This window comes from Rhizopus delemar, genomic scaffold (genome assembly GCF_000149305.1).
Source record: "Rhizopus delemar RA 99-880 supercont3.3 genomic scaffold, whole genome shotgun sequence".
In the NCBI taxonomy this organism is placed as follows: domain Eukaryota; kingdom Fungi; phylum Mucoromycota; class Mucoromycetes; order Mucorales; family Rhizopodaceae; genus Rhizopus; species Rhizopus delemar.
Genome location: NW_027137829.1, coordinates 2,812,745 through 2,837,004, shown reverse-complemented (window position 1 = coordinate 2,837,004; position 24,260 = coordinate 2,812,745). Strand labels below are relative to the sequence as shown.

The 24,260-nt window shown below is 34.9% G+C and overlaps 13 protein-coding genes across 13 annotated transcripts; 6 read left to right on the top strand and 7 right to left on the bottom strand.

Moving 5' to 3' along the window:
* Positions 1–416: 416 nt before the first annotated feature.
* On the bottom strand, positions 417–593 carry RO3G_05296 (uncharacterized protein; the record flags this gene model as incomplete). Its single annotated transcript, XM_067659886.1, has 1 exon — positions 417–593. One exon carries the CDS (start codon positions 591–593, stop codon positions 417–419), a length of 177 nt encoding a protein of 58 aa, XP_067515987.1.
* A 1,271-nt stretch (positions 594–1,864) lies between these two features.
* On the top strand, positions 1,865–2,056 carry RO3G_05295 (uncharacterized protein; the record flags this gene model as incomplete). The annotated part of the gene is made up of 1 exon (XM_067659885.1): positions 1,865–2,056. The coding sequence occupies one exon, from the start codon at positions 1,865–1,867 to the stop codon at positions 2,054–2,056; it is 192 nt and encodes a 63-aa protein (XP_067515986.1).
* A 409-nt stretch (positions 2,057–2,465) lies between these two features.
* Positions 2,466–3,204, top strand: RO3G_05294 (uncharacterized protein; the record flags this gene model as incomplete). Its single annotated transcript, XM_067659884.1, has 4 exons — positions 2,466–2,491; positions 2,626–2,768; positions 2,925–3,001; positions 3,049–3,204. The coding sequence occupies 4 exons, from the start codon at positions 2,466–2,468 to the stop codon at positions 3,202–3,204; spliced, it is 402 nt and encodes a 133-aa protein (XP_067515985.1).
* A 1,275-nt stretch (positions 3,205–4,479) lies between these two features.
* Positions 4,480–5,998, top strand: RO3G_05293 (uncharacterized protein; the record flags this gene model as incomplete). The annotated part of the gene is made up of 2 exons (XM_067659883.1): positions 4,480–4,654; positions 4,704–5,998. The coding sequence occupies 2 exons, from the start codon at positions 4,480–4,482 to the stop codon at positions 5,996–5,998; spliced, it is 1,470 nt and encodes a 489-aa protein (XP_067515984.1).
* A 485-nt stretch (positions 5,999–6,483) lies between these two features.
* On the bottom strand, positions 6,484–9,735 carry RO3G_05292 (uncharacterized protein; the record flags this gene model as incomplete). The annotated part of the gene is made up of 11 exons (XM_067659882.1): positions 6,484–6,663; positions 6,712–6,971; positions 7,029–7,324; positions 7,374–8,058; positions 8,111–8,682; positions 8,731–8,831; positions 8,890–9,124; positions 9,176–9,308; positions 9,381–9,413; positions 9,498–9,593; positions 9,642–9,735. 11 exons carry the CDS (start codon positions 9,733–9,735, stop codon positions 6,484–6,486), a joined length of 2,685 nt encoding a protein of 894 aa, XP_067515983.1.
* A 540-nt stretch (positions 9,736–10,275) lies between these two features.
* RO3G_05291 (uncharacterized protein) lies at positions 10,276–11,627 on the top strand (the record flags this gene model as incomplete). Its single annotated transcript, XM_067659881.1, has 4 exons — positions 10,276–10,624; positions 10,671–10,850; positions 10,901–11,490; positions 11,541–11,627. The coding sequence occupies 4 exons, from the start codon at positions 10,276–10,278 to the stop codon at positions 11,625–11,627; spliced, it is 1,206 nt and encodes a 401-aa protein (XP_067515982.1).
* Positions 11,628–11,761: 134 nt separating this feature from the next.
* RO3G_05290 (uncharacterized protein) lies at positions 11,762–12,162 on the bottom strand (the record flags this gene model as incomplete). The annotated part of the gene is made up of 2 exons (XM_067659880.1): positions 11,762–12,054; positions 12,117–12,162. 2 exons carry the CDS (start codon positions 12,160–12,162, stop codon positions 11,762–11,764), a joined length of 339 nt encoding a protein of 112 aa, XP_067515981.1.
* A 655-nt stretch (positions 12,163–12,817) lies between these two features.
* Positions 12,818–13,571, top strand: RO3G_05289 (uncharacterized protein; the record flags this gene model as incomplete). Its single annotated transcript, XM_067659879.1, has 5 exons — positions 12,818–12,852; positions 12,911–12,975; positions 13,026–13,132; positions 13,184–13,444; positions 13,491–13,571. 5 exons carry the CDS (start codon positions 12,818–12,820, stop codon positions 13,569–13,571), a joined length of 549 nt encoding a protein of 182 aa, XP_067515980.1.
* A 426-nt stretch (positions 13,572–13,997) lies between these two features.
* Positions 13,998–14,711, top strand: RO3G_05288 (pre-rRNA-processing protein PNO1; the record flags this gene model as incomplete). The annotated part of the gene is made up of 3 exons (XM_067659878.1): positions 13,998–14,054; positions 14,104–14,516; positions 14,573–14,711. The coding sequence occupies 3 exons, from the start codon at positions 13,998–14,000 to the stop codon at positions 14,709–14,711; spliced, it is 609 nt and encodes a 202-aa protein (XP_067515979.1).
* A 159-nt stretch (positions 14,712–14,870) lies between these two features.
* On the bottom strand, positions 14,871–15,666 carry RO3G_05287 (uncharacterized protein; the record flags this gene model as incomplete). The annotated part of the gene is made up of 5 exons (XM_067659877.1): positions 14,871–14,924; positions 15,016–15,137; positions 15,194–15,261; positions 15,313–15,386; positions 15,439–15,666. 5 exons carry the CDS (start codon positions 15,664–15,666, stop codon positions 14,871–14,873), a joined length of 546 nt encoding a protein of 181 aa, XP_067515978.1.
* A 575-nt stretch (positions 15,667–16,241) lies between these two features.
* RO3G_05286 (uncharacterized protein) lies at positions 16,242–17,049 on the bottom strand (the record flags this gene model as incomplete). The annotated part of the gene is made up of 2 exons (XM_067659876.1): positions 16,242–16,342; positions 16,560–17,049. 2 exons carry the CDS (start codon positions 17,047–17,049, stop codon positions 16,242–16,244), a joined length of 591 nt encoding a protein of 196 aa, XP_067515977.1.
* A 2,202-nt stretch (positions 17,050–19,251) lies between these two features.
* RO3G_05285 (uncharacterized protein) lies at positions 19,252–20,193 on the bottom strand (the record flags this gene model as incomplete). The annotated part of the gene is made up of 5 exons (XM_067659875.1): positions 19,252–19,442; positions 19,491–19,638; positions 19,764–19,810; positions 19,910–19,951; positions 20,130–20,193. The coding sequence occupies 5 exons, from the start codon at positions 20,191–20,193 to the stop codon at positions 19,252–19,254; spliced, it is 492 nt and encodes a 163-aa protein (XP_067515976.1).
* A 742-nt stretch (positions 20,194–20,935) lies between these two features.
* RO3G_05284 (uncharacterized protein) lies at positions 20,936–23,461 on the bottom strand (the record flags this gene model as incomplete). Its single annotated transcript, XM_067659874.1, has 6 exons — positions 20,936–21,273; positions 21,328–22,580; positions 22,635–22,743; positions 22,802–23,075; positions 23,136–23,267; positions 23,321–23,461. The coding sequence occupies 6 exons, from the start codon at positions 23,459–23,461 to the stop codon at positions 20,936–20,938; spliced, it is 2,247 nt and encodes a 748-aa protein (XP_067515975.1).
* Positions 23,462–24,260: the final 799 nt, after the last annotated feature.

Genomic DNA, 24,260 nt, shown 5'->3' with positions numbered 1-24,260 from the left:
TCCTTTTTGTTTATAGAACTTGTATTTACTAGTAATAAAGAGGGGAGATAGATTGTTGGATGATAATTTACACTAAAGAAAAAAAAAATTTTATTATGCAATCAGAGTTGGTTACAATTGTTTTGCTGCTTGTTCAGCCATCAATTTTTCATATTCTCTTTGTCTTTCATACAGGACACATTTAATTCTTGCCATTGATTTTTGACACTTTTTCATACGTCCTTGATTGCTCCAAATTTGGCTTGGTATATTCAAACGGTTTGCCTCATGCTTTTGGGTTGCAAGTAAATTACGTTCCTTCAACAAGACATACCATAATTTATGAAGATCCTCAAATGACTTTTGACGAAGCTCCTTTGCTTTCCAAGCACGTCCTGGATTTGCTTTTAATTTTTTTTTTTCTTCTTTCAACTTCTTTAAATATTACCTGTCCAGATCTGTTCCGGTAATGCTTGGCTGTTTTCAAAGAATTGATATAAACCTTTAGGCTTGGTGGATGTTGTTGTCTCTGCAAGCACAGATGCAGATGTTGTGAATGAGCGAAGAGGTGCTTTCGATAAAGTTGCTGTAGTGAATCTTTGTAATAAGGACATTATGTAAAGATAAAGAGAGATATTTTTGACTGACAGGGACCTCTTTTTTTTTTTTACAAGCCTCCTTTTCTTTTTCCGCTAACGAAACGGGACTTTAAAAAATCACTAGATTTAGAAATCTATGAGAGACCGACATCCAGTTGTTTTTGAATGAGAATAGGACTGACAGTAAACATGGTTCATTTGAAAGAGTGGTGCAAAGAAAGTGAGAATAGATCTGGCTGGAGTCTAATTGATTGAACGAGGTCAATCAATCAGAATATAAGCATTTCAACTCTTGTAAAAATTCAACCATGTCGTATTTCTTCATCATTTGCTAATTTGACTTACCAGCATCTTTGTATCTTCATACCCAAATCTCAACCAATAATCACTCGGCACTTCTTTGCCACTAGTGTCTTTTTCTCTTTGACCTTTTATTTATACTCTTTCTCAATTCATCATATCGCTTTATTTAGCAGATGAGCAAATTATTTTTCAATTTCTCAAGGAATACTTATATCGAGAATAGGTCCCTATTCTTCTATTCAGCGCAAACTTTATGTTTACATATTTGTATAAGTTTATCTATTTAGCATACACACATACCCTTTACATATTTTCAGAGCACAAGTTTATACTTTTTTTTTTTAATAAGGCTACAAAATTCAACCAATAAGAATAATCTATGCCACCATGATTAAAGTTGAGTACAACAGCCATAAGATTAGGGTTGACCGCGAAAAAATAAAAGCAGCATGATTATTCAGGAACACATGGAATTTATTATATTTACATGTTTACAACTGTGCTGAATAGTTTATTTTTTTTTTGGTCTGTTAATGATTTTAATTGGTTCAAAAGAGGGTAGCAAAGAAAACAGATGAGGTTAGATGCCGTAATTCACATTTGTTTAACGCATAATAGTCTAGACTTTGGAACGTGTTTATGAAAATTAGCTCAATAAATAAATGGTGGTAATTTAAGTGTTCTGAATGTAACGTATTTTATTCCTAAATTGGAATAGATTGTATCTGAAGATATGTTGGTTATAAACAATTTGTCATACAACCAATGATTCACTAGTCTATAAATAGTTGATAAACTTACTTCTTAGAAGGTGCTTTAAAAGGAAAGAACCAATCAATAATTAAAATTACAGTTTATTTACCAATCATGTCCCCAAACAAAAAGACTATTTTACCTTTTTATTTTGAAATGATCTATGATGTCATTTTATTCAGTCTTATAAAAATAAAAATTTTAATATTTTCTTTTTTACATCTTCTTTCATGGCCTCATTACAATCTTCAATCGATCTTTATTCTACATCTTACATTAATAATAATAATAATAATAATAATCCTGCTACGATGACAAGAGAAGATTTATTATTACTTGCTCAAACTGAATATGCTAGACAATTGTGTAAATATACCAAAGCTCAATTAGAAAAGAATACAAAGGCCAACAAGAACAATTAAAGCATACATCATACATTATCATAATACATCTTGTTCATTTCGTTGTACAATCAATTACCAGTTGTAAATAATTTCAATTTTGTTGCACAAGACAAATAAAATATATAATTCATTTTATAACCTATTTTCTTTTTTTCTCTTTCTTTTTAACTCTATGACCGAAGATACCGTTTCACTCACTCCTTCACAAAAGAAACTTTTAAAGACATGGTGGAAAAAAGTGATGACGAATGGAATAGAATTAAAACAGACTGTAAATAAAAGAAAACAAGAAAAGATGGGATGCTGATGTTGAATAGGGAGTATTTGATGTGCCACTGATAGAATCCATAAGATATGCTTATACAAAAATATCCTTTCATAATCAACAAAAAGAATGTTATGGTCTTGTACCTATTGTGATTGCAAAATGTGGTTCATTTTTAAAACAAGAAGGTAAGATGAGATGATGAAAAAGAGAAAAGAAGAAGGGTTGATGATGACCCTAGAATAGCATTATATGAAGAAGGCATATTTCGAATATCAGGCAATTCAAAAAGATTGTCACTGTTACAATCTATTTTTGATAGAGCAGAAGAAGATTATGGATTGAATATTGACTGGACTGGTTATAGTGTTCATGATGCTGCTAATCTCATGAGTCGATATTTAAATCGTTTACCTCAACCTATCATCATTTTGGAATATCAAAATTCGTTTAAAAACATCTTGGGTAATATATACACTCTCTTCCATCTCTCTATCTCATCTCTCTCTCTCTCTTCCTCAGACTTGGACTTTCCCAATTTGTCATCAAAGATTGATGGATTTCAGAAATTAATAGAAAAGTTACCCACTGTACATCAATACGTTTTACTTTATATCTTAGACATCTTGTATTTATTTTCACTTTATTATCAACATACTCGAATGGACATTTCAAGTTTAGCTACCACTTTTACGCCTGTAGGTCTCATCCTTTTCTTCTTCTTCTCACTCATCTCTCCTCACAGGCTTTATTTTCTGATCCAAATGACGCATTAAATCCAGCAAGCTATAAGAAATCACAACAAGTACTCGAATTCTTGATTCAATATCAAGAACACTTTTCGATGCCAATCTTAAATAATTTAGGTATAAACATACGTTTGACATTCATCATTCAATAATCATCTCTTCTTCAGATTCATCTTCCTCAAAGGATGACCTCTTCCACTTGCCACCCAGTCTAAAGAGATCAAACACAACTCCCAGTCGAAGGGATAGTAAGGCGACAAGTAAGTCTTGATTCACTGACAATCAGTTATTAATCTTTACAAGTTCACAATGCAAAAAATGTAACAAGATGGAAATCAATCAAAAGAATACCAAAAGAATAAATCAAGGGTCCTCCTTTTTTTTTTTCCTTTCCACTCTTTCTTTAATTTCTATTCCCGTATTTACCTTTGGGAAAATAAATAAAATTTCACATAATTCAACTTGTATTTCTTGTGAATCAATTCATTTATCCAAATCATTATTAAACTACCCAAGAACTCCCCCTTTTTTCCCTTTCACTTCAACAGTATAAAAAAATAACGAAAGGTTTTATTAAAAAAAAAGTATGACAAATCTAGCCCTTTCGATCAAAGCATCTCCCCCCCTTTCTTTTTATTATTATTAAATGAGGATGATGACATCTTATCCAGATTCCCTCCTCTTCCTCCTTTTTCATCCAAGGAGACTCTTTATTCATTGAAAATTGTCAAATTATATTATAGAAACAGTGGAAACCCATTTTTTCCCAATGAAAATAAAACTGGGAAAGGAATCAAAAGAACCATGAAAAGCCTCATTTTTTCTTTATCATTTGCATATGGATTTCAATGACCAATCAGTGAAAAAGACCCTGTTGGGCTTCTATAATAGGAAAGTGGACCCCACTTTCAACTACCGTTTATTCCCAAACTTTCTCTTGTCGTACAATCCCAGCTGAGTATGTCATTCATTGTTTTCTTTCTTCGTTCTCAAAGAACACAAGAAAACTTGTCAAAGAGAAACAGCAAGAAAGGAACTTTACCTATCAAAACAAGGTCTCTGTTTCAGTTATTTCATCACACTGAAATCCCTTCTTCAACCACGCCTCTTGTGCGCTCTAAGACACGGTTTCACTTGTTCCATCCACTACTGAAATCATCAGGTGAAAATGAAAATAAAAAATGGGCCAGGCAAAAAAAAGTAATTTTTTGAAAATGTGGGGAAGGTATTGATTGGTTGTGGTATAATACGGGGTGTTACAATTCTCATTTCCTCTAGTTCCTGTTGAGCCACGGTATGACAAACCATTTGGTATAAAAGCATCCATCGATTTCACTGTCTTTCTTTTCTATTCTTGCTACTTTATTTTTTATTTTTGAATGGCAAATTCTAAACTTCAACTTTACATTGTCTGCGTGTTTGCAGCAATGGGTGGCTTTTGTTTTGGTTATGACACGGGTGTGATCTCGGGCGTGTTGGTGTTGCCAGATTTCATTCAAGTCATCACAGGCGATCCTACTCAGACATCACTTCGATCCATTCAGACGTCTGTGATCACTGGTTTATTATTAGCGGGTTGTTTTGTGGGTTCTCTTGTGGCTGGTAAGAATCGACTGAATTGGATTCATTTGACATTAAACCCTCTCTTTAGGTCCTTCCTGTGAAAGATTGTCTCGTAAATATACCATCATCCTCGGTACCGCCGTCTTTGTCCTTGGTGCCGGTATCCAAACAGGCGCCAATAGCTATGGTATGATGGTCGCCGGTCGTTTCGTGGCCGGTCTCGGCGTCGGCACACTCTCCATGGCTGTCCCCCTTTACCTTTCCGAACTCTCTCCCAAAGAAATCCGTGGTCGTTTGATCTCTCTTCAACAATTGATGATCACCATCGGTATCATGGTCGCCTTCTGGGCTGGTGCTGGTACCGAGATCCACCATGCCTCTTGGAGAATCCCGATCGCGATCCAAATCATTCCGGCCGGTATTCTTGGTATCGGTGCCATCTTCTTACCCTTCTCACCTCGTTGGTTGATCAGTCACGGTCGTAACGAAGAAGCCCTCGCTGTCCTCGCTAGACTTCATGCAAACAACGACAAGTCCGCACCTCACGTCGTGCAAGAATACGAAGAGATCGTGGCCCAAGTCGAACATGAACGCGCTGTTTCGATCTCTAGCTATTTTGAACTCTTCAAGGGCAACATCTTGCGTCGTATGATCCTTGGTATCCTCATCCAAATCTTTCAACAATTCACTGGTATTAACTCCATCATGTATTATGCTCCCAAAATCTTTGTTCAAGCTGGTATCAACGGTAACACGGCTTCCCTGATTGCTTCAGGTGTCAACGGTGTCTTGAACGTCTTTGCCACGATCCCTGCCATTCTCTTCTTGGATCGCTTGGGTCGTCGATTTGTCTTGATCTCGGGTGCTTGCGTCATGGGCACCGCAATGTTGCTCTGTGGTATCGTCATGGCTGCCACCGGTCGTGTGTATGAAACCGAAACGGGTGAAAAGGCAGTGGACATGTCTGGTAACGTACACGCTTCTTACTTTTGTATCGTCATGATCTACTTCTTTGTCGCCGGTTTTGCTTATTCTTGGGGCCCTGTCGGTTGGGTGTACCCTGCCGAGATCTATCCTTTGGCTATCCGTGCCAAGGGTACCTCACTCACGACCGCTGCGAACTGGTTAATGAACTTTGTCATTTCTCTCTTTGTCCCTGTCATGTTGACCACCATCACTTGGGGTACTTACATCTTCTTTGGCTGCTGCTGTGCCGTCATGGCTACCTGTGTCTTCTTCTTCTTCCCAGAGACCAAGGGTCGTTCTCTTGAAGAAATGGATCTTGTCTTTAGCGGAAACATCTTGGCCTTCAAAGACCGTCAATTTGCTCAAACGGTAGATGTGAAAGAAGGTTCGTTGTATGAAACAAAAGAACAAGCTTAAGAGAAACAAGGCTTTCTCTTTTTTTTTTATTTCTTTTTCATTAATAATAATAATAATCATAATAAAACATTCTTGTATACAAATCTTTTTCTTCTAAGCGTCTTTATAAAATTGCAAACCACTTGGATCGACAATCCACAGCTTCTTTTCTAACAATCCTCTTTCTATCATCCAAGGGAATTTTCAGTTTAGACAACACCAAAGGACTGTGAGGCTTGACTATGTCTTTTGAAAGAGAAACAGGGAACTCTGAGAGGCAGCCAAGGACAGCCACACGAATCTGGATTGGGTTGGAAGGATCTTGAAGGATATTTAAAAGGGAAGGTAAGATTACATTGACTTGATTCGAAATCACTTGAGGCGCCTCAGTGACAGCCAAGCGGAATGTAGAGAGTGTGGAAACCTTGAGGGATGTGTCTGATAAACCAAGTGATTGGATCAATAAAGGAACAAGCTGTGTAAATAATGTTAGGAAAACAAAAAGATCAACCATTTGCTGGTCGGCTTACCGGAGGTAGTTCGTTCAACAAGATTTGTTTAGGCACATTCTTTAATACAAACGATAAAGCAATTAAATAATTAGACTTGATTTCCTCTTGAGCATTTTCATAACCTTGGATCAACTTTGGTAAACTGTAACTAAAGAACCGTTGCTTGTACAGAATCTATTTCTTGCATGAGTTTCAACAAAACACAATCCGACCTCTACCTACCGTCACAGTCGTAAACATGGGCTTATTTAATGCAAAAGGATCATCGCCAATCAAAACATCAAAACCTTGAGGCACACCTTGCATAGAACTGTCACCACACCATGCAATCAATTGGTCCGTCAATGCATATCCTAAGGGATGAGCGCGTAAAATGAGTGACTTGGTAATCCATAGATAGACCTCAAGTGCATAAGGATTTTGCGTCACTGTGTCTTGTAATAAAAGTGTGGTTGTCTTGACATATTCAGTCAAGGCAGCATCTACACACAAAAGCTAAATATTCTGATGTAATAAAATGTGCATCGTATTTTGATTACCATCTTTCCATTTATTGATAAGGGATCCAATCATTCTTGAAACACTGGTTACTTGAATAGGTGAACTTAGGGCCAAAGTCACCATTTCATTCAAATAATCTTCCATGCTTGAAATAGGCAGCACAACATCTTTTCTCAATGAGCAAATGACGGCTGCAAATAAACACACTGTCTTTTGTTGTGCTTCAGGTGAACTTGGGTTCAGTGGCGTAAATTGGCCTTCAACATGCAATAGGTCTGATAAATCGCTTTGGACAAATGATTTAAATAAAGCATCCACAAATCCCTTTTGTGAACTTTAAAAACAATAAGCTGTTATGCTTCTCATCCTTTATCTCTATTTACCTGCTGTCTACTTTTGTAAAGATAGTGATGATGACAAGTGATAATGTCTGCAAGAGGTTAGTATCCAGATATAAACTGGGCTGTGCTGTATTCAAACTAGCTTCGATCGTCTTTCTAAAGATATAAGGAACCATCGTATGGATTTCTTGCGCCAATTGCTCATGATCATTCTCTTTTGCTTGCAGAATATTTAAAATAACAGAGGCAATCTCTTGTGCATCATCTGCACGTTGACCTTGCTGACAGATGGCATCCAGCTTTTGTAACAAGAGCGGCATTCCATGAGTATAAACAGATGCAATAGGACAAAGTATTCTAAGAGCCGTCAAGGCATAGCTGTCCTTTTTAACATCTTCGTTTTCAGGTAACTTGTTCATCAACGCTGGAAGCGTCTCTTCAACAACGTATAAGCTGTAAACATGTGCAGTGGCATACAAAGCATTCAGGGCGGCTTTTCTGAGATCCATGTCCTCTACTTCATCCATCAAGATCTTGTTGAATGATTGAACGGCTAATCCGATCTCATTGGGCTCCAAGTAATTTTTCGAAAGTACCATGAGTTTAATGCCGTCCAATCCAGATAAACGTAAAAGGTTGTATTCGTTGGAGGCCATCAAAGAGGATTCAAATATACCAAAGAATCTTTCCTTGTGTTGAATCAAAGGAGAAATAAAGTCTTGGTCGACTATTCTATCTGTTAGATTATCATTTTCTTTTATTCTTGTCTGGATTTGTACCTTTCTCGTGTCCATCTGCTGCACCATATAATGTCTTTCCTGCCTCCAACAGATCAATAAGAATATCCATATTGGCCTTTTTCAACGTGGCCGTATTCGTTTCACGCATCTGCTTCAAGACCAAGGGCACGATAGTGTCCACAATACATTGGCAAGCAGGATCAGAAGCAGAGGCAGCAGCTCTCAGAATACGTCCAGTCTGTTTGGCATCCTTCATATCAGGGTCCTTCAGTGTACCAACACATTCCTCTATCAAAGGCCTCAACGCTTGCTCTGTAGGCTCCTCTTCGGATCCAATCGAAATGCCCGTGCTGAGGGCACTCACAACACATCGGATGGCCTCCACAGCTGCATCTTCTAATGTACTATCGGTGGCATGATAGACCTCGATCTTGAGTGAACTAAAAATTTCATGCATATGGGGTAGCAGAGAACTTGATCCATAAACGGGTGCACAGGCAGCCAAGGTCTCCATGGAATCCTTTTTGGCGCTTCCGGAAGTAGAAGATAATTTTTCCAAAATCAAAGGAACAGCAAATTTTGCAAAATGGGGCGTAGATGACAAACAACGTCTATCAGGAAAAATCAGAACCTGTTCGTGTCGCGTATTGCAAGATTACCTTAAGCCCACTTTTAAATCATCTGCAGTGATACCATAAGGGTCATCTGGTGGAGGTTTAAAGGTGATTGGAAAGTAACAGAATGTGACTTCAAATAGATCCTACGAATGGACAAGTCAGTGTCTTTCATCTTGTATGATACTGACATGTTCTAGTTACTTCAACATGAGTGGATATGTCAAATTGGTCTACAATATTCTTGACAATCTTAAAAGCAAGCATCAGATTTCTAGGATCTTTCTCCCCATCCAATATTTGTGTAAATCCAAAAACAAACTCGTTATTAATCGATCTTAATGCGCCAGCATATCTCTCAATCAATTGATCAATCACTTGGTACACTGCACTTCTTGTACTTTGAGGATAGCTTTGTACTTCAACGCGTTCCATGATTCTAAAGACATCATCTTAATATCCATACTCTCTTCTTAACATGCGTTTTTACCTTTTAATAACAGAGACAGCGTTTGTACTTGTAAAATGATCATAAGCAGTCAAGGCTACTAATCCATTCAACAGGTTCTGAACGCATGTTTTATCGGACAATCTGTCACAATAAAAATCCACGAGCACTGAAACTATATGAAGCAAGTCAGTCTCTCTTTTTTTTTTTTTTGTTTCTTTGTTTTTTCAGCAAAATGTATTTTTACCAGCTGATTCATTAATAGCGCCTTGTTGACATTCTATTAAACAATTAGATAATAAACCAGTAGCTAAAAGAGAACGTGAATAGGTTGAAAAATAAAGAGCTTGTTATAAAAGTTTACCTTTTGCTCGGATAAAGTCATCGTCACTTGTTAAATATTCACCCAAGGATTGAATTAATTGTAACAAATGATCCTGTACAGACCCTTGATTGACAGCTTTGTCAAAGTTAGTTAAAGTTTATAATTTATTTTTTTGGTATCTACTTGAAGCAAGTTGTTGAATAGCGTCTAAAGCTTCAGCAGAAGAAGTATCTGTTGTAATCATATACTTTGTTACATGCTCTTCTAGTGCGCTCATTTTTTATTATGTGCTTTGTATAAGAAAAAGCGTATTAGTAAAGATGACATTTTTTAGATGTGACCGCGAAAAAAAAATAGTTGGTAAATAAAAAAAAAAATTCATGCAAAAAAAAAGAGAGTCTGCTCCTCTCTGTTTAAAAGGGGCATTGTTTTCCGACTCTCCTTAAACTATTTATCATAGTTGGATTAAACTTTATCTACTGTTGTTGTACTCCCTAATGATGTTTTCTTTGTTGTTTTTGTCTCCCGAGAAATAAGGAGTAAAATGTGGCCAATGTTTTCTAGATTTCCTTCCCCTTAAATTTGAGTAACACAGACTTATTTGTTATAAAGTTTCCCATTGATTTTTTTTTCTTTTTTTTTTTTTTTTTTCTTTATAGATGCTATAAAAGGTCCTTGTTCTTTCGTAATGACAAATTATGATACAGAATCTCTTTTAGGACTGAATTTAATTCGAGAAAGATGTTATAAAGTACAAGAAGCAGCAAACCGTAATCGATTACAACATTTTGATATTGATTTATCAAAACTCGATGAAATGATTCAATATGTGATATCAGTTATCAAGCGTGACTATGATACTCCCTCTGATATCCCTGTCTATGGTCGTTGGCGACATTTTGATGTGGGCGGAAAACCTCGTCTGAATCAGTTGTTACAAACATGGACCACCCTGGGCCTGGACAACTTGGAACAGACTAGAAAATTGATTGATGTATTGGTCATTGCTTGCTTAATGGACATGAAACCTTGCCAAACTTGGGCTTATGTTGAACAATCTACGGGTAGAAAGTTCAAGAAAAAGGATGGTATTGCGATTGCTATATTAGATTTATTTTTAAAAGGAACATTTTCTTCTGATCCTTCTCAACCTCATCGAGTTGACTGTAAGTTACTCTTTTATCATCTTATTCTTTATTAACTGTTTATCAGCTGAGGCTTTAATGAACTTATCGTTTGAGACTTTATGTGATGGCTTACAATTTAATGAAACTAATACTTTTGAAGGAATCCCAGAAAGACATGAGTTGCTTGTTCAACTCGGTCACGTCTTACAAAACCGTACGGACTATTTTGGAAAAAACACAATCAGAAGGCCTGGTAACTTGATGGGTAAATAATAAAGCCATTTTTATTCATCAAAGCTAACAATCATAAAATAGATTATTTACTTGATCATAAAACCACGATCAAAACCAAAAAGGGTCCACTGATTAGCATCGAAACCATCTGGCCTGTCGTGCAAGAAATGGGAGAACTTTGGGCATCCGAAGAGAACATTGGTGGTACAAAGGGCTTGGGTGATGTTTGGCCTTGCACAGCTCTCTTGAATAACAATAGTCCCAACTCAACCGACCATCTGGTTCCTTTTCACAAATTATCCCAATGGATTGTTTACTCTATCATTGAACCCATGGAAAAGTTATTGGGTGCCACGATCGAAGGCACCGATTTATTGACTGCCCTTCCAGATTATTCTAATGGTGGTCTCTTGATCGATACTGGATTCCTGACGCTAAAACCTAAAGATTATGAACGTGGTATCAAGAATTATCATGCCAACTCTCTCTTGCCTCATCAACCCAAGGTTGAAGTTGCTCCGATGTTTGAAATGTCGGATCCTGTGGTCACTGAATGGCGTGCTCTTACAGTGGCTTACCTTGATGTGGTAGTGGATCGTGTTCGACAGACGTTTAGATTGCCTAAAAAAATGCTTTCTCTTTCTCAATTAATTCAAGGTGGAACATGGAGTGTAAGTCTCGTTAGATATTGTTTGTGTTTATCCTAAATGATATTGCATAGGCCGGAAGAGAATTAGCTGAAATATCAAGACCTAATACACACGAACCTCCACTTGTTATTAAGATGGAAAAGCGAGTTATTTATTAACAGTATATAATATCATTATTTATATATAAAACAAAAAAAAATCCCGTGCTTTATTATTTGCTTGTCCTATTTGAGTAAAGCAAAAAAGAAGTGTTGAATGAAAAGATTACGATAAAGAATGAGTAAATTAAATTTCAAAACATATTGCCTGATGGATTATCCTTGACTAATCTTGTAGAGATATCAGTGTCGTTATCTGTTATGACATACTGTACCAAACTGCATTTTGACTTCATCTTCATGCCATTACATAAAGTGTCTACACTAAATTCGAGCATTTCTTTTATTATTTCTGGATGGAAATCATACATGCATTTGCCCTCTTCTTTAGCTTGCTTTAATTTTGCCAGTAATCTTTGTTTTTTATTAATATAAATATCTATAGTGAAGCCAAATAGGTTTGTATCACCAAAATGGCCTGAGAGGCCTACATTATGAAATCATCTGTAGGGGCTTGATGATAATAGCTGAATAAGAAAGCATATTTACCATGAATAAGTAAACCACTCTCCAAATTTTCATAATCGCTCATCATACCAAATTGAAAAAAATGCTCTTCTGAACTATTAAAGGAAGAGGATACGTGGTTATTGTTGGATAAAGTTGAAGATTGCTCTGCATCACTGTTATTACTATTATAAATTGTAAACCTGTCCTTGTATTACTGAACAAAAGGTAGGAATTGAAAATTAAATTGTGTTTTTTGTAGTGAATAATTTTCATCTAGACTCTTTTTTAACAAATCATTTTCTTCCGGATTTTTAATAGATTTCTTTAGATCATCATTTTTACTAACTATTTCTGGGAGACATCAAATTCAGAAAATTACGACCTTACTTTTTGAAATAACGTAAACAGCTTACAAAAAAGAGTGCTTATGGAGAAATCATTGGAAACATGTTTTGATGGATCGCCCTTCTGGCCAAATGAGGCAGCTGCTAGAGCAACTATACTCCTTCGCAGAATACATCAAGAAAGTCTGTATCAGGAAAAATTCAAAGACATTAATCAGATATCACATTAACTTCACACTTCTATATATTTAACTGTTTTCTTACAGTGTACGTCTAAAGGCGGCACTTCAATAAAATCCTCATACACAAAAAAGCTTACAAAAAAGAAATACATAGTCACATTTTATTTTTTCATTGGTTTTCTTGAATTTTTTTTTTTTTCTTTAGTGTTCAATAATGGTCAAGTTTTATTCACATGCATTTAACTACGAGTAAGCAAAAAGAAAAAAGAAAAAAGAAAGAAAACACTAAGTAAATTGAAATACATAGCTACCAGTGGCAAAATGTCACTTTAGCTTTTTGGCTAAGATATCCAAATCCATTTGCTTCACACGGTATAAAATGCACAATTTGATATATAACGAGATATTCATTTAAGTAATAGTACTTGCTGTGGATGTTTTGGATCGTTACGTGGATGAGAATGGTATATTAAAAACAACAAGACTTGTACTCAAGAAAGGCAAAGCACCCAAATGGTTCCCCGAAAATGTAAGCTGTTAATATTTTATTTCTAAGCGTATTAACAAATCATCTTTCTAGTTTCTTAAAAATTCTGAAGCATTTATTATCGAGGAATCTGAAGTAGATCCAAAGAACAAGACAATGATTACTCGTACAAAGAATCTTAACCACGTACGAGTGATGCAAATCGAAGAGACCCAGATATTTAAGCAACATGAACAAAATCCTGATTGGACAGCTTGTAAAACAGAAGCTCGTATCATTTCTCGATTTGGTTGGGGATTAACTAGTCGTATTGAAGGATTTGGACAAAGTACTTTCATTGCCAATGCTGCAAAGGTACTAAATATGACACATTTTTTTTTTCTAATGTTTTCTTTTATAGGCTCGAAAAGGTATGCAACATATTTTACAAAAGATTCGTGAAAAACAAGCTTCAAGGGCTCCTTTCCTTCACCAAGTTTAAAAAAAATCACACCACTTTAAAAGAAAAACTTTTCTTTGCTTTTTCTTCCATGTACACATTAACACCCACCCTACACACTCTCTGTCTCAAACTTATTTTGATTTTGTATATATTTTTCCTCACAAAAAGACATTAAAAAAATGCTTACTGATCTTCAATCCACCAAAGTAACAAATGAGTTTAACCAATAAAAATTCAGATCAAATCGGAGTGAGAGTCTCCTTGAGACTGTTGTTTTGTTCGTGACCTTTTGTGGAAAAAAAAAAAGTTCTTTTTTTTTTGGACAAAATACAAAACATGGCTTCACTGCAATCATTAAAGGCACCTACATTATTAAGCAAAAAAACACAAAAAGAGATTCAAAAGGATGAAGACGATGTGTTGATTGATGCTACTGCTGTACCTGCTTCATCCTCTGATGCTATCATGGAAGAAGTTGATAATAAACCTAGCTTTGCACCTGCTAGTGATGCTGAAAATAAGGTAAAAAGAATATAATAAAAGTAAAGTTTATAAGCTGATGATATAGTAGAAAGTAACTAAAGGCCAACGTAAAATACCTATTCCTCCTCATCGCATGTCCCCTTTGAAAAGACATTGGTTAGACTTGTATTCTCCTCTTGTTGAACACATGAAGCTTCAAGTTAGAATGAACGTCAAATCCAAAACAGTAGAATTAAGAACATCGAATACAACAGATGATGATGGAGCATTACAAAAGGGAGCTGACTTTGTAAGAGCTTTTGCTTTAGGCTTTGAAGTAGAGGATGCTATGGCATTATTGAGATTGGATGATATTTATTTGGATACTTTTGAAATCAAGGATGTAAAGACTCTGCACGGAGACCACTTGTCTCGTGCTATTGGTCGTATTGCTGGTCGAGATGGTAAAACAAAGTTTACAATTGAAAATGCGAGCAAGACAAGAATCGTTTTGGCTGATACGTAAGTACTTTTATTTAAGCGTATGTACCAGATTGCTAAAATATCATTTTTATTAGTAAAATTCATATTCTTGGCTCATTCCAAAACATCAAGATTGCTCGAGATGCTGTTGTTAGCCTCATCTTGGGTAGTCCTCCCGGTAAAGTTTATGCAACACTTCGTACTATTTCTGCCCGTATGAAGGAACGTTTTTAGACTCTCTCTCTCCCCTTGTGTATAGTTTGCATTTCCTTTTTTCTTAATTCATTGATACAAAATATATTTTTTATTTCTTTTTGAACTTTTTGTTGCTTTTTCCACCTTGACGCTGAATCTTTAAAATTTCGGATTTTTGCAAAGTCAAAGTAGCTCCCTTCATCTTACCCACGCCTGTTGTAATACCAGGATCTCTATTTCTCTTCTTGGGTGCTGTTTTTACATAAAGGTGCTTTAATGATTTGTGATAGATACCAAGATCCTTGGCCTCTTGCAATTTGGCAAGATTTCGACGTTTATGTACTTCATCCAATTTCAATTTAAGCGATAATGGCATTTTTTCTTTAGTTGAAGGTTTTACACCCAAAGTTTCTAATTTTTGCATTGTATGTCTTCTTCTTTCTTTAGATGTCATCTCGTCTCTCTCTTTTTTTTAAAATTTGTTAGAATAAAAGCTTGTTTCTTTATTTTTTGTTTTATACCTAGTTCCTCTAATAATTTAGACGTAGCAAGTAATTGTTTTAATTCAACATCATGTCTTTCATTTTCACTACGATAGCAGTTAATAAAAAGATTTACTCTAGTTGTTTTCACATTTTACGCTTCTTCTTCTGCCTCTTTGGGTGTTAGTTTCTTTTTTTCTTCCACTTTTTCAACTGTAGTAATTCTTGAATCCTTTTTTTTATAAGTCAACGCTTCATTTTCTTTTATGCTATCTTATTATTACCAAAAACCGCTTTTTTTCTGCTTTTTCTTCGTATACTGGCTTTTTTTGCAATACAGATCCATCAAATACAACTACACTAGGCCCATTGCTCTTTTGTATGGTTTCTTTTGCTTTCTTTGGTCGTTTTATTTCTGTGGTATCTATCTTTCTTTTTTGTCCTTTTTGAACAAGAGGATTGCTGGCTGTATTTGCTTTGATGTTGCTGATCAAATTTGCTAATGAGGACATTTTTTTTTTTTGTAAAAAAGAATAGATCACAACCGGACAAAGCCACTGTCATTTTTTTATGGTCTGTCAAATTAAAGATGCATTATTTTATTGTCCGCTGCATGTATCAAAAGTTAAAAAAGGGGAACTTTTTCGCATAGGTTTTTGAACTTGGACTGTATAAAAGATGAATCACGTTATACAGCTGATCTTTTTTTTTTTTTTTTTTTTTTTTTTTTTCTTGATGTGCTTGATCTATTAATGCTTACTGTAGTTAAAGTCGGATGCTTGACTTAAATAGAATCAATCCGACAACAACAATAACAGCCAAGTTCAGCGTCTTTGAGAAGAATACAGTCCTAGAATTTATCTGTATTTGCTTCCTATTATTGTTGCAAGTACTTTATAAATCATTTGATGTGATTTTTTGGAATTAGCATTCTTTGTTTATATAAATTGATTAATCAAAAGAGAGGAGCAGTGGAGTTTTGGCTTTTTTTCTTAAAAAAGTAACTTTTGGCTTGTCTCCCATTAATGCTCTAGAAATTCTTCGCTGACCATTAATACTGTTTTTTCTACTTCTTTCGCATGTTCTTTTAAATATTCAACCTCTTTATATGTCCTAATAACCATTCGAGCCCATCCTTCATTCCATGTATTTTATCAATTTTTCTCCAGATAACTGCTATATTGTTATCTACAGATGCGGCGATGTATATTGAGGCAGCTGATGGCGTGACGTCTTGATAGATTGTTGTTGGGATGGTAAGGGCAGGGTTTGGGAGCTCCACCTGGCAACCAACCAAGCCGCTATCGTATACATCGACTTCTTTCTTCATGAGTCATTGGTAGCCACAAGATAGGGTCGAGAGTGATTGTTGGGCGACAGCTGGATAGTAATCTGGAGTTCTTACCTTGAATCTGTTTTTCAAGCTTAGAGTGGAGGAATTTCTTTTTTATTGCTCTAAAGCCTCGGGTATCTAAGTCGGCTATTGTCGGCGGCATCAATTTCCACAGAGCAGTTTTTGATAGTTTATACCATTGATGACCTCTGGTGTACTGTATATGTGGAATTAAGCGATACAGCAGTGTATCCTCAGGTAAGGATAATGAACGAAAGAGGAATTGGGCTTGCAAGATAGCTACTCTTTCTCTCATTGTGGGTAACTTAGCCAAATGGAGCATCACCTTGGTGGATGTTTTTCTAGACGCACCGTAGATCTTACATATGCATTTGTCTTGTGCCTCTTCTAAAGATTTCAGCTGAGTGTGATTGAAGCAGTTGATAGCTATGCCATATTCCATTTGTGGCCGGACTATCTGAGCATAAAATCGGGAGCATAGGAGCTTGGAGAATCCAGATGGGTTTACTCCAATAGAAGATAGGACATTCATCGTAAACATGGCGACATTCAATTTTCTCCAAGTGACAAAACTTACCGTTCTCACTGTACAAGTTACTAGTTTAGGGACTTTTGAGAGATTTCACACGAGATCAAGGGAGTTACTAAGGTGGATACGGTATCATGTCATACCTTGGTACTTTAATACTTGAATAGCTTCTAGCCTCAAAGCAAAAATAAAAATAGAACATACAAATAAATCTTTATTACTTGTATGGACATATTCTATAAGTACATTACAAGCCTTTCTAAGGCAATGTGGCTTGCTACCCTCTCGAAAATGGCATTTATAAAGCTTGGGCTATCAATACTACTACAGCACTTTGGAATAATGATACTTCCATACGTTTACACCTTTTGATTTAGAAGCTTTAATAACCAATTTAATCAAGATGTTTTGTTAAAACCACAGACCTTCATCTATTCTCTCAAAATACAATTTTAGAGTATTTCCTTTTTAAAAGGGAGTGCTTATCATTTTTGCATATGATATAGTCTTTTTGTTTGTATTGTTATATTCTTAATCATGCAATATTTGAAGTGATTTGCACTGATGCTTAATTTTACGAGTTCAGATGTTAAAGAAGAGAGCAAGCTAATAACTTGAACAGTAGGTGCAATGTACATAAGCTAATGATACTAAATTTAAATGTAATTGATATTTGACTGTAATTAATAAAAGCCATGCATTTTCAGACTTGAACCGTAAACTTCTGGTTATCAGGCTATACAGTATTTATTCAGTTTCTTTAGTCAAGCTCACATGATGCTTGAGATACTATAGATATCTTTTCTTACTATCAAAACTGACTTTTGGTTCGTAAAGTACGATCGCTCATGTTTGTTTACTTGCATTATTCCACAACCCATTTCTTGAACCAGTATTCATGCATAAAACTAATGTATCCGGATCTCAAGCATTGGCTGCTAAATAGCTTCAATAATACAAAATTAAAGGCAGTGTTCTAATGTTTACAAAAAAAAAAACGAAAAGCGTTCAATAATAAGCGTTACAAAGACTTGAGATCATTGTATTTTCCTTGTTTTGACCTTGATTCATATGGTATCGTGCTTTAAATGATGCGTTAGTGAAGCATGAATTATATTCCTAACAGGTGAATAATTACTGATGATTTCTAAAAGTACGTTGTCTAACAATATCAGGACACTGGAAAGACCACAACTTTTTACTATAACATGAGAAGTCCAGTTGTAACACAAACCAAATATAAAAGTATACCATGAGGATTGATATAAATTATTAGTATATTCGACTCAAAATGACTGTTATTGCAGAATTTGGTGTAAAAAATCTTAAGTTTCAGCCAGTTGCTGATCCAGTGCACCAAAATGATTTCAACTTATATCAGACTTGTAAGGTAAACTAATAATAAAACTTTGAATAATTAAGATAAATAAGGGCCGAGCGGGGGAGAAAAAAAAGAATAATCATTATATTGTTTATAATAAAAGCAATATTTATTATATGTATCCTTGTCAACGATATCGATAAACTCAAAAATCCAAGAGAGATTTATTCGACCGTAGATACCACTTTTGCTTGTATTTAACAGCATAACAAACATATATTCTTATTGAATGCTGATTACATCTTATATTAATACAGTTTATAGTATGAAAATCAACCTTTGAGTGATTAAAACTTACAACATACAGTTGATTTATGATTCCTATCGTTTGTCTTACTTTGTTCTAGTTGTTAGTATACATGGAAGGGAGAAACCTTTTGGTGGTATTCAAACTACGTATTCTCTAATTTTCTAATTCTTTGATATTTTAAATGTTCATTCCAATTAAATTTATCCTTTTCAATTTAATATTTCGTAACAAAAAAAAAAAAAAAAGAAAATGGCCATTTCGAATGATTGATATTTAAGATTGCATGAAATAGATCATTTTATCCTGCCTGTGAAGTCTCTTAAGATAACGATAACAATAGTGATAAATGTTTTGATAGATGCCACTTTTTATATCTGTATTTATAAGCAGCATTATATTGAGAGCGGTGTTGTGCGTAAAGAAATTGAACAAAATGAAAGGACTTTATGATACTATAGTAGCCATTGCTGTAATGAGATAGTATTACATGCTAATTTAGAAAGAAATCGTCTAAAATAAAATATTATACTCTAAACGAAAGAGTGGGATGAGCTGGATATGTTTTTTAGAGTATTTTTTTTAATTAAACAACCATGATACTGTTCAAGTTATCATTAATAATAATATCTGATACAGCGATCATGACATTTTGTAATAAAGTAGTGTCTGTGGCATCTGTAAAATGAACATAGACCCTTTTATCTGGGTTTCTATTTAGTCTTTGGAATCTCTGTTTGAAATAATTTTTTGCTGTGTTCAAGTTGTTGACATGACCTAGAGTGTGATGTTAAGAAAAGAAAGAATGGTTACTAATAACATTACCTTGATAGTCTGGAAAATATTTTTCAATAGGTGAATAATTAATCTTGCTCTTAAATATATCAATCTTGTTTAATAGTAAAATCATTGATGTCTTTGTAAACCAATGGGAGTTACATGTCGTATCAAACAACATCAATGCCTCATGCATCTAAAACATCAAATTTTAATTGTTTTTCATTTGTTTTAGTTACACACATACTTGATTCTATTTTAAAAATAAAATTGTAAGACAATATTTAATCATCAGCTCATCTTTCTTTTCCTATTCCTTACCGAGGCTCTGTCTTCTGCTAAACATTGATCATAACCGCTAATAGCCACTACAAATAAAATAGCTGTCACATTATCAAAGCAGTGTATCCTGTTTAATGTTAACATCAGCATAACAAAATAATGTTCTTACCATTTTTTTCTTTCACTTCTTTGTCCTCCAACATCAAACATACGATAAGCCAAACCACCTAAATGAAATGTTGTTTCTACAATACCAGTTGTTTTTGCCCTACAACGAATAATATCTTGATCTGTAGGTTTATAAGCTGGACTCCAAAGTGTATCTATTTGATCATAAAAACTATACAAAAAATCTACAAGTTTTAGCTCTACTAAACCATGACACGAGGGAATAATGATTATTACTAAGAAATATTATCGTGTAAAGCAAATTGATGTCCATTTTGATAAGCTTCTTGAATGCTTTCATCTTTCCAAAGCTGCTTTAAAGGTAACTGGTATAATTCTGGAAAAGGCTGGTTTTCTTCTATTGATGGCGCTTGTTTAAATAGATGAGCATATTTTAATATAGGATTTGTTAATTTTAAGTTCAAAATATCCACTGCTTCTAATAATGTTTGCATTGTTGTAAACACATTCAAAAATACAATCACTCTGAATCCTTCTCTTTCACTTGCTTTAAATCCAGAAGCATGAATCAGCCTCATTTGTTTTATCACAGTTGATTTTCCTGATTCTCCTGCGCCTAAACAAAGCACATAAGCATTTATACACATTACTATCATCCTTACCTAATAAAAGTAGCTTTACTTCTTTCTTCATTCTTTTTTCATCCGCCTTGATTTGTTTGTCGATACTTCTACTCACATTCATTCCATGATTCTTATCCCCTTTTAAACTACTTTTAATATTGCCCATTATTCAAATAAAAGTTTTTTTTTTTCAAGAGCAGAAAGAAGAAGAAAAAAAAAGAAGAAATATATACAAATAAGAAAGCTGAAGAAAAAAAAGAAGAAAAAAGGCAAAAAGACAGAAAGAAAATCATTTTTAAACCCTTTTTACTTATTTATCCTTGTACCTCATGGAACCAACGTCACACAGATAGATTAAGGTTTATTGTCAATGTTTTCTTCTCCTTCAATCTTCCTTTTTTTTTTTTTTTTTTTTTTTTTTTTTTTCTCTCTATTTTTTTTTTAATAAAAAAAATATGTTTATTCAATCACTTCATGAACCAAATTCCAAGTTTTAAGCCATTCCAGATAAGTATAATCAGTAATAGGTCCTTCTAAACCAAATGAAATCGGCGCAAAATGTATAAATGTAGCAATGACAGCAAGATAAACAGGTATAAACACAGCCCATTGCACTCGTACACTTTTATGCTGTGTAAAATGATCCATCAAGAATGGAACCATCAAAATGCTGAAATAAAGAGCTGGGAAATAATGATGCAAATAGGTGACACGACCCATAATGAAGAAAGGAATATAATGGAAAAACCATCCAAGGAACAAAGTTTTGCCCACGTAAAAGAAATGATCCCATTGTGCTGTATATTATATATGAGTGAGCATACATAAACTAATTTATAGTATATTCTTACCATTTGTTAAATCAAAAATCTTTCTTTGCATACGAATCACATAAACTCCTGTTGTTAGACAAAATACAAAAATAGCACCAATCGACAACCACCAAACAATTGGGTTACCCAAAAGGTAATACTTGACTTGTTTATCTCCCCAACCACACATACGAAGACCTACAGTAGCCAGGGGCCATTCGGAAGGTTCAGATGAAAGGATATCAACCTTATCTGGATCAGGGGTCAATGCATTATTGGATGTCCACATGGCAACATTCAGGGTAATAAAATCCCTCAAAAAAGGTGATTTATATGCATTGCGTGGTGCAGGCGGTAATTTAGTATTCCAATGTTGTTCAACGTTCCACATGGAATGAGGGTTCTCTGTGTCATTTCGTTTGTCACAATAAACCTCGACTTGCTTAAATCCCCATTGAGGCAAGACAGTATTATCAGCTGTTAAGAGACAGCCAAGTCTTTCATGGCGAAGTCGGAATCGTGTGGTCAGGGATCGTATCCGGTCCTTATTTTGATAATTGAAATCATCCACAATTTCTACCTTCCAATTATCCTGAGTGTCGCCCACTGTGTCTGTGCCATAGCAACTCACCTCCCACTGTCCAGTTGTGATCGGTGCATTCACAGGATGACTGTGTAAGTTGCGATTGGTTGAGATATGCGTAAGTCGAATGAGATCGCCATCTTTCAAGAAGCGAATAAAGTCTGGGTTGTCTGGTTGATCGTAACTCTGCTCATCATCTTGCTCACGAGGTGGTCGAATCGTCCAATGGTTATTTTCATCCTTATGATGATAACAGGTTACCTGCTGCTGCTTTGAACCTTCAGGATAGGTTTGGATATGTGAGTGAAGTAAACCGCCACCGAATCCGGCATTCTTGATTGTCAAATTAGAACCATAAGCAACCTCCAAGGGGTTCTCGGTCATTGAATTACCCTCCAGATTGGCTTGAAACAAAGAGCTCATCTGAGCATCACCAGGTCCACTCTTGTAAAGAAGTGAAAAGTGCAAGATGAATGAAAAGACATAGATTGAGAAAGGAAGGATTATCAGACAGACGATACGGGCTATCCAGTGGTTCAAGTACACTTTCTTAGGCATTCGAACATCACCCCACATATCCCATAAATCTTCAATTGTATATATACCCACAAGAGCAACAGCAAATAATCCCACCCATTTCACACTCAATACACAGCCTAGAGAAGCACCTGTCAACCCGAGCCAAGTCCACCATTCGGGAGAAAACGAACTATTGTAAGTGAGTTACTCATCTTTTTGTTTTTTCTTCTTCTTCTTATCCTACATGTGGCGTAAATTGTGAAATACGGATAATGTGAAAAGTGATGTACAAGTGAAGAATAATAGCATGGAGTCCAATAAAATAAATCGACTAATTGTAAGGTAAGCATTATCTAAGTAAAAATGACGCGTATATGAGAACCAAAAGTTGCAAATGTCAAGGGTACTTACCTAATAGTACCATGGTTGCTGTTAACAAACTAGCTTTTAAGGACATTTTTAATTGAACAGCGGTCAAATAGGATATGGGAACCATCATGGCACCAAAGAAAGCATTAAAAACACGCATGGTTGTATAATTAAGCCCTTCAGGGTATTCAGCACCTGACTCAAATGAAAAAGATCCATCATAACCAGCTAACCAACCAGATAAACCCACAAGAATTTTTCCAAGTGGTGGATGAACATCAAAATAGAAATCATGATTCAAATAATGTGAACCAAACTACATTAACCGTTAACTTTACTTTCGCTGTGTTCTTTTCTTTTTTATTTTTTTTTTTACCTTGCCAAAGTGAGCTTCGTCCCACACAACTATATTACTGAGTGAAATCTTTCTGAAACGTGTCCAAAATGATAAAAGGGTTAGCAGAATGGTTATAATGGTATGCTTATTCTTTTGCAGAAAAGCAATGTTCTAATAAGTTTGAAATAAGTCAAGATGCTAAAAAGGTAATCTTGTTCAAGTACCTTATTGGATGAGTAAGTAACAGGTGAAGGAGGTGGTTGATAATATTTAAAGGATTTGTCTTTTTCATTGTCATCCAATAAGCTGAAAGAAGGTTGTTTTTCTATTCCTTGCGGAATATTTCTTCTTTTCATCGTAGCCATGTTGGCAATGTGAATTAAAAAAAAAAAAACGTGGTTCCTATAAACAATTAAGTCGCGCTTGTGTAAATGCTTGTGATAAAACTCAGCTGTTAATCCAACCAATTTGATCATATACGCCATCAACAAAGATGTTTATGAGCATTGAAGTAAAGCATATACAGTTTCCAAGCAAGTATCATGATATTTGACTTAATACCAGTAACATTATTTATTAAAGATATAAGGAAATGCTTTTATAGCTTGCTATTTAAAGGCTTTTGATTTATCAGAAAAAACCATTACATGATTACTCAATTATAGCTTGTACCTGGCATTACTCTTAAGCTGTTTTCCGGAAAATATTTTGGTAATTCAAATCTAAAATATACAAAAAAAGCTATATCATCTAGAAAGGAGAACGATTAGCAATGATCTCTGAAGAGGTTCAAATGATTATTGGTAAAAATCGCGTTAAATTTATTATCCGGATTTAATTGCATATAGTGACCCTTAAATTCTTAAGGTTGGCCATAATAAAATACTATTTATAAAGATAAATTTTCTTATAAGCCGATTATGTTGCTTATTAATGGGTTGGCTTTACTTTGGTTAAGTACCATCTATTATGTCAGAACTAGATGTGGAACTCCTACTAGTATTATTCATAATTCAGACAAAGTGCAAGATTTTTATCCTTCTATGCTATTTAATTTTCTTCATATTACAAAAAATTGTTTATATTTAATTAGGAAAATGCAAACACTAAGAAGTTTTTCTTACATTTTGTTTGGCTGTCTAAATATACATATGCAGACTGGTA